Genomic DNA, 8,918 nt, shown 5'->3' with positions numbered 1-8,918 from the left:
TATAATCACTCTCTCTTACTCTTTCTCTGGTAAATCGAAAAAGGCGTAACAATGGTGGCAGTGAGGAGAAGAAGAACCCAGGCGTCAAACCCTAGATCCGAACCTCCTCAGGCGGATGATTTCGATTCCGATTCAGATTCAGATTCAGATTGGGATACGGTCTGCGAAGAATGCAACTCCGGGAAACAACCTGCGAAGCTTCTTCTCTGCGACAAATGCGATAAAGGGTTTCATCTCTTTTGTCTCAGACCAATCCTCGTTTCAGTTCCCAAAGGCTCCTGGTTCTGCCCTTCTTGTTCCAAACACCAGATCCCCAGATGTAAGCTTTTTTTTTTTTCGCTAAAACCCATATTTCTCTAATCTCAAAGCTTCCTCCTTTTTGATTCGCCTATGTCATTGTTGAGCTGTAGATTTTAGTATTCTGGGTTTCTTGATCTCTATCTTTGATTTGATATTGCGAATTTGATTTACATTTGAACTTATAAATCACTTGAAACTGTTTTAGGTTATGTGTATCACATTTTGATTCAATCATTACATATCTGAATTCTATAAAATTTCAATTTTTTAGATAATAAATTAACGAAAAGTTTTGTAAATCTGCAGCTTTCCCTCTTGTCCAGACTAAAATTATAGATTTTTTCCGGATTAAGAGGTCTACAGATTCATCTCAATTCTCAACTTCTTCAGGTATGTAAATTATTATGTCAAAATCCACAAATGTGTGTGTTGTTGTGTTAGGATGTATTTAATCTGAAGAGTGGAAATGTTTGTAGATAGTGTTGGGAAGAAACGGAAAAAGACTAGCTTGGTGATGTCAAAGAAGAAGAGAAAGCTTCTTCCTTACATTCCTACCAATGATTCTCAAAGGAGGCTCGAGCAAATGGCGTCTCTCGCTACTGCGTTGAGAGCCTCCAACACCAGGTTTAGCAATGAGCTTACTTATGTATCTGACAAGGCTCCAAGATCTGCTAACCAAGCTGCTTTTGAGAAACAAGGCATGCAGGTATATATCTTTTGTGTTGGTTCTTCTAGATCTAGTGGTAAATGGTGATTCTTGGTCTTCTTGAAAGTATTCATTTGAGTTTGTTTTCAATTCCATACAGGTTCTATCTAAAGATGGTGTAGAGACCTTAGCCTTGTGCAAGAGTATGATGGACCGTGGTGAATGCCCGCCTCTTATGGTCGTCTTTGATCCTTATGAAGGGTACTTAACCTTCTTATTAGCTTCCTTTTCACCTTTATAAGCAAATAGAGAGTATGGCAGGAGAAGAAATGTATTTATCAATCTAGAAGTATATTGAATTCTGATTTTATTGAAAACCTGAACAGGTTTGCGGTAGAAGCGGACAGGTTTATAAAAGACTGGACCATAATCACAGAGTATGTTGGAGATGTTGATTATCTGAGCAACAGAGAAGATGACTATGATGGTGACAGCATGATGACTCTACTTCATGCCTCTGATCCTACTCAATGTCTCGTTATTTGCCCTGACAAACGTAGTAACATCGCACGGTTCATCAGCGGCATCAACAATCACTCACCGTGCGTGTCTCTCCTCTTCTAATTTGGTTACATTCTAGTATTGCTGCTTGTACTCATTTGTGTGTTTTGAACATTTTGTGAAAATTGCAGAGAAGGGAGGAAGAAGCAGAACCTGAAGTGTGTGAGGTTCAACATCAACGGAGAAGCTAGGGTTCTACTTGTAGCTAACAGAGACATATCCAAAGGAGAGAGATTATATTATGATTACAACGGATATGAACATGAGTATCCAACTGAACATTTTGTATAACCCTGTGATATACACAAGAATATTCATTTAACCTATTCAAGGTTGCTTGTTCACTACAAACAAAAACACAAAAACACCAAAAAAAAAATTTCAAAAAACTAAAAGATAAAGTCTTATTTCATGTTGGGCCAAAATTTGAAGCCTTGTTGTAATGATTTGTGTACTATTTTTTGGTAATTAAAGAATAGTGAAGAAAAATAAAATTTGTTGTTGTTAAGGGAAGAGAAAGAGACAGACTAGTAGGAACAAGAGAATAGAATGGTCCAAAGAGCTAAAGACTAGAGAGAGGAGTCTGTCTGACAGTGTGGTTGGTACCTTCAAGCTACTTTGAAAGTTAGCATCAAAAACTCTTTCTGATTTCTTCAGATCACTGTGTGACCACACAACACTTACATACTGTATTTTTCCAATTTGTTTTTTATACATTCTACAACAAAAAATATATTAAATTTTGATGGATTGTACATAAAACAATTTGATAATCATTTTAGAGAAAATACTCCAAAAAGACACTCAAATTTCATATTTTAATGCTTCATAAAACTTAAAACAAATAACAAGGGTTAGGATTAGTACATATATTAACTAGCTTAGTCGTGTGTTCAAGTAGCTACCAACTATATATAGTCGAAATCATATCTATCCACCAAACTTTTTTTGATAGATCATTATCAAAGATTTTGTCTACATCGAACAACCAATTTGTACACTCTAAAATTATATACAACTTGCAAGATTGATGAGATCTGATTCTGTCACTTAAGTTCCATCGTAATTAATCATCTTTCTTTTTTATATCACTTATAATGGTAGTATAATCGAAGTCCTTGATTAGGCATTAAAAAATTATAGGGGGCTACTGTTGATTGTACGTTAAAGAGAGGGTGGAATTTTAATGTTTTTAAGAGTTAAGTGCCTTTAACACTAACAACAAAAGAGACCCATATTTGCATGCTTAGACCCGGAGATACAAATGATTTATTATTATTTGCAAAAGCTTCTTTTCACCCCCACCATTTTTTGTCTCCTTAATATTAGACACTCATAAGTTAACTACTAATATTTTTTTTGTCAAATTAATGTACACACCATTGTGAAATTTATAAATCCAATAATTTTGAGAAAAAAATAAACAAAACCATCACTAAGTGGAGTTATTGATTTGAGATTTGAATAGAGTTTTAAAGATTTTAAATGTTATGTAGAATATGTTGTTATTAGATCAAGATTTTGTTAAACTCTGTTAAAATTTAGTGTTATTAGTTTATGATTTGTAAAAAAAGTCATTTAAAATCTTAACAAATTTGGGTTATTGAATTCAGAATTTTATAAAATCACTAAAAAATTTGTGTTATTCAATTAAAGCAAAAGAATCTAGGATTGTTAATGAGTTAAATTATTATATTATTGGTTCATGATTTTAGACACTTTCTTTACAAAATAAAGTCATGGAAAGTATTACAAAAATACAGGGATTTTTTGGAGCATTTGACAAGATTTTAGAAAACTAATCATCAAAACTCTCTAGCAATCTTTAACAATCTTTCACTTATTCATTTTTAATGATTTTGTTGAACTCTTCAAAAATTTCATAAATTAGAATCCAATACCACCCCTTAAGAGTGTAATATTTTCAGCTCTTTCAATTTTCTCAATTTCTATTGCAGTTTGAGGTTGAAGATTATATGAAAGCTGCACATATGCATTGATCTCGTAAACGCCATAACCTCCTCCCAACAGTGAGCTTTGGATATTCTTGAAAAAGTTTTCAGGTTTAACCTTTAATGGGAACCTAACAGTCATAACATCCCAAATTACCATAGCACAAGTATAGTAGTTCCAAATTAGTACAATATAGTAGTTCGATAAATCATTATATTTTTTAACAGAAGTTTTAGATATTAAGAAGACATAAAATTAAACATAGACATAAATAACAAAACGAATTTGCGCCTTAAAAAACCAGCCCCATCAAAAAATAAAAAAGGCAGAGTTATCAGCAATGTGAGGGATTACCACGACGTGAGGATATCTAAAGACCTCTACAACTAGGCCCTAACCCGGTCTCCCCCTGCCCCACTCTTTGTAATCACAGGGGATCCCCGTCTAAGCTCGGATATTGCTGCTCTTACAAAAGCCGGTTTCCACGTTCATTTAGTATATCTCAACCGTTTTTGTGACAAATTAAAAAACAGCGCTTATAATTCTATTTCGTGGTATGATATTTCTAGGGATTTGTGGCCAGAGGAAACTTAGTATATTTATTTATTTGCTCTGGAATATTCTGACATGAAAAAAACTAATATTTTGTATGAAACTAATATTTTGTTAACTTTGAATATGCTTTCGCATATGTCTTATATATAGTTACCTATCTTATAGTTAATAATAATAAATAAATAAAAACTAATTTGGAAGCCATCACAAAGATTTAGAAATCCAATAATTTTGTAAAAAAATTATCCTTATTTGTTATGGAATTACAAATCATTATTCTTTAACCATGTATTTTTAATTTTTTTGGAGGCCAAGGAGAAAGAAAAAGGGTAAATCATATATATGAAAGTTGGATAATTCTCTCCATATGAGTGTCACATCATTATTCCAGCATCTGCCACATGTTCATAATTAATGTTAACTTTAAAACATATAACCTCTTTTCATATTCCATTCCAAAAGTTAATGATTCATTCATCATTGTCTATATTTAATTGTAAAAATCATTATTAACTAAAGTTGAACTTTTTCATCTTAGATGTTCTGATGAAGGGGAAGGGTTGGGCTCTAAAGGAGAAGATCACTCACTTAAGATTAATGCATACATTTTAAAAAAATTCAAATAAAATTAACATTGCTAAGTAAGCTAATTGTGTGGCAAATTACTTTGTTTGTGAGTTTTGTATTATTAAAAGTTTATGTCTCTATAAGATCTAACAAAGTTTCTCTCTTTTCCAGCGAAACAAGATCATAAACGAATCTTATGATGTACTTTTTGTGTGAGTGATATTATTGAAAAAATTACTAGCTAGAAAAATACTTCAATGTAAAGAGTAGTTGTTCATACGTCGATTTCAATTGCATTAGTGAATGATAAGAAAATTAGAAATTACAATGATCAAATCATGACATTTAAAATGATAAAAAGAACAAAAAAAAAAAACAAAAACCCGCGGCGTAGCACGGGTAATCAGCTAGTAATAATAATATCTAAAAGGCTAGAACAACAAGTTCCTATCTCAAGACGCGAAAGAGATTTTATTGAAAGCAATTGTTCTGGTGATGCCTGTTTATACAATGAACTGCTTCAAGTTACCGATAGGAATCTGTGAGGATATAGAAAGGATTATTGCAAACTACTTGTGGAATTCTCAACAAAATGGCAATGCAGTCCACTAGGTAGCATGGGACCGAATGAAGTATATGAAGAAAGAGGATTGGCTTTAGAGACATAGAACAATTTAATAAAGCGATACTAGCCAAACAAGCATTGAAAATCCTTCAAAATCCAAATAGCCTTCTATCTCGTACACTTAGGAGAACATATTTTTCTAGATCAAAATCCTCGATGCTTCTAGGGAAACACAACCTTCATTTGGCTGGCAATCAATTCTTGTTGGTCGGGACCTCTTAAAAAAAGGCTTGCATTTTACAGTAGGGGATGGCCGATGCATACAAACTTAGACAGATACTTGGCTCCCTGTACACCCCCTCGCCCCCCTCGAAAAGTATTTGAATATCAACTAGATATACCCACTGTAGATAGCTTCTTTCTACCAAACAAAAGTGGCTGGAATGAGAGGTTGATAAGGGAGAGAGTCCACCCAGATGATGTCACCCACATTCTATCAATCAAGCTCAACATCTGGCAGAAACATGACTATCTTGGTTGGCATTATACAGAAAATGGTATCTACTCAGTCAAATCAGGCTATTGGCTTGCAACTCACCACCCAGATCAAGAATTCCAAGCCAGACCCCCATATGGAGATCCACAAATAAAAAACGATATCTGGAAAACAAAAATCCCTCCAAAATTTAAGCATTTCCTATGGCGGTTATTGTCACGAGCAATGGCTACAGGAGCCGAGCTGGAGCGACGTCATATTTCTACAAATATTTTCTGCAAACGGTGTGTCTCTGAGGTAGAAACAACTGAACATATGTTCTTCACTTGTCCTCATGCATTGCAGTTTTGGCGAGGATCCAACATCCCAATCAGATGTCTCTTAAATCCAAGTGTGACTCTTGAATCCAAAATAAAAGTGATTCTGAAATTTCACAAACACAGGAAGAACTATGACAGGCTATCTCTACTACCATTCAGGATATTATGGAAGATTTGGACAAGTCGCAACAAGCTCACCTTCCAGAAACTAAATCATAGTTGGCAAAGGGATTTAAGAGAAGCAAAACAAGAAACATATGAATGGCTTGCGGTTGTGATATCAAGCACAAAATATTCTCATCAACTACCAACTAACACCATGAGTTCCAGAATAGAAATTCACAATTGGCAGAAACCACCCTCTCGGTGGGTTAAATGCAATTATGATGGCAGCTTCATCAATGGAGAAAGACAATCCACATTAGCCTGGTTAATTCGTAATGATCAAGGTCATTTCAAAGAAGTGGGTCAAGCAACAAGTAATGTAGTGAAGTCTACTTTTGAAGTCGAATTTAGAGCCTAATCTATGCTATGCAACAATCATGGAATAGCGGATACACAAGCATCATCTTTGAAGGTGATTGTCTAACTTTGATCTTTGCAATCAATAGTAATAATCGAAGATTTGATATCTTCAATTGGATACAAGACATACAAGGATGGGCAACAAGATTTGACATTATCGTTTTCAGATGGACATCAAGGCGATCGAACCTCCTAGCTGATAAATTAGCTAAGTCACAAAGATTTATGGTTTCAGATTTCATTATCCATCACTCTATTCCTCTGTGTATTCAATCTGAGTTCAACTCTGTATTTGTCAATTTTTAATAATTAATACAGTTCAAAGGTAAAGAAAATATATATATAACTAGGATTTCACCCGCGGTACACCGCGGGACTAAGTTATAAAGTATTATATTTTAAATAATTATTTTTTAATTTATTTAGTTTTTAAATTTTCAATTAATTAACTTTTTGTCTAATTAATTTAGAATTTTGTTTAGAATTTTTTTTTTTACTTTTTATGTTTTATAAAGTTTATAACCTAATTACATTAAATTTGTTATTAGATAGAATATAAAATTCAATATTTGTTTTGTTCTCTAGAATTAAACAGAGGTATATGCATATATAGTATGTTAGTGTATATTTTTATGTGTATTTTTTTTTTGAATATTAAGAATGTGTTATAGTATGTATAATATTTTGTAGTTCATATACTAAATAATTTATAAGTTAATTTTCAAAACTATGATTACAAATCTATAGTATATATGAGATAAACTAATAGTTTTAGTATTGGTTCTATATTCTAAACCCGCCATGCTAGACGGGCCAGACAACATATTCAAAGATTTTTAATCCACAAAAACTCATCATATGAAACGCGTGAAAGTAAAAATTATTTTAAATACTTAATACAAAATAAACATAAATCTGTGAGCAAGCAATATTTTTTATATTTTATTATTATTCTTTGAATAAGATATCAAATTGAATGGTAAATATGTTTGTTACCTTTTAAAATCATACCGTTAGTTTTTTAATGATATATTTTATGTTTGATTTTGAATATTTATTTTAGGGGGAAATCAATGCGTTGAGATCAAAAATCTCGACCACAGATCTTCCTCCAAGATCGAAAATCAATTTGTTTCTTGGTTAGACCGATTGTTTAGGAAATTTATGTATGTAGAAAATATTCTTTTTGTAAAATTAGATACTTAATATTAATTAAATCAATTATAAAATTAATATTAATGTTAAAGGAAGTGGTTCCATTTGTTTTGGAAATTTATTTAGGTTGGGAAATCTTGTTTTCAAAAATAGAAACTTAATATTAATTAATTAAATGAAAAATAAATTAATAATTAATGATAATGGCAATCTTGTAAATAGGTGACAACTTCAGGATTTATTTGCCAAATATACTTGAAAAAAATATATATAGATATCTAAAAGGCTTGTTGGCTAATTTTATTGGATAATCGTTTTCACGTGATTTACGCCACTCTTTCTCCTTTTGTTTATTTTCATTGTAGTTTTTCTTTTGTACTTAATTATGAGTTTTTTTTCCATTGCAACGACCTATAAATTCACTTTCTTTTTGGGTAATTAGAATACAAATATTTGTCTATCAATATGTTGTAAGTTTGCTTAGACACTTTTTCGTCGTGGAAAATAGTATGCACACGGATATTTATTTACATTCAATAAGTATATTTTGAATTATAAACATATTCCCTCAGAATTATTTATTTTAATACTCTTTTGAATTAAAAACTACCATATATATATGTCCGGAAACCTATTCACAAAACAAATATTGAGTTGCTTCTATTTGATCACTTATTTAGTACTAGTGAATTTTCCTAACATCGATCTTACTTTTGTTTGCAACGAACATATTGAATTAAGTTAATAGTAATAGCTAAGAAAAAGTTGAACATTTCGTTCATTATCTCGACTAATACAACTGTACAACCACAGAAGTGAAGACAAATTGCCAACATATTGGTTTCAAAATCGTAAAGTAAAGCAAAGTGTAAATAGAGAAATTTGTCGTTAGGACTTAGGTTATCAGACTAACCAACTATTACCGACATCATTATTATCTCTTGTTCCCTTAACAAAAAGCCAAATATCATTAGCACATTGAAAACTATATCTATCCGTGCAAACTTTGATTATTAAATAATTAATGTCGGGCTGTCTTTTAATTAGGGTTATAATAGCTAATCAGTGTCTCCCCCTCTTTGTCCCTACGTTAGGGTTTCTAATTGGGATCATAATCATTTCTTTCTCTTTAGAAAAGTAAAAGCTTTGCTACATACGACACCACTTTTTTGGACGACTTAACGATCCGAAATATTGAACAAAAACTTTAACCTTACAAGTCGATACATACACTCAGAAAAACACATAAAATAGTTAACGTCATAACATTAGGCT

At 32.1% G+C, this 8,918-nt stretch overlaps 1 protein-coding gene across 1 annotated transcript; it reads left to right on the top strand.

Moving 5' to 3' along the window:
* Positions 1-1,833, top strand: LOC104770824 (histone-lysine N-methyltransferase ATXR6). The gene is made up of 6 exons (XM_010495278.3): positions 1-319; positions 607-690; positions 777-1,006; positions 1,107-1,207; positions 1,333-1,548; positions 1,639-1,833. Exons 1-6 carry the CDS (start codon positions 52-54, stop codon positions 1,796-1,798), a joined length of 1,059 nt encoding a protein of 352 aa, XP_010493580.1. The 5' UTR covers positions 1-51; the 3' UTR covers positions 1,799-1,833.
* The last annotated feature ends 7,085 nt before the right edge of the window (positions 1,834-8,918 follow it).

This window comes from Camelina sativa, chromosome 20 (genome assembly GCF_030686135.1).
Source record: "Camelina sativa cultivar CO46 ecotype springtype chromosome 20, ASM3068613v1".
Taxonomy (NCBI): Eukaryota; Viridiplantae; Streptophyta; class Magnoliopsida; order Brassicales; family Brassicaceae; genus Camelina; species Camelina sativa.
This window is presented reverse-complemented; position numbering and strand designations above follow the sequence as displayed.

Excerpts from the sequence above, each read along its gene's own strand:
- LOC104770824 (XM_010495278.3), top strand. The coding sequence starts at position 52 with ATGGTGGCAGTGAGGAGAAGAAGAACCCAGGCGTCAAACCCTAGATCC. Across the intron at positions 1,007-1,106 it reads TTGAGAAACAAGGCATGCAG|GTTCTATCTAAAGATGGTGT; the intron begins GTATATATCTTT and ends AATTCCATACAG. Across the intron at positions 1,549-1,638 it reads GGCATCAACAATCACTCACC|AGAAGGGAGGAAGAAGCAGA; the intron begins GTGCGTGTCTCT and ends TGAAAATTGCAG.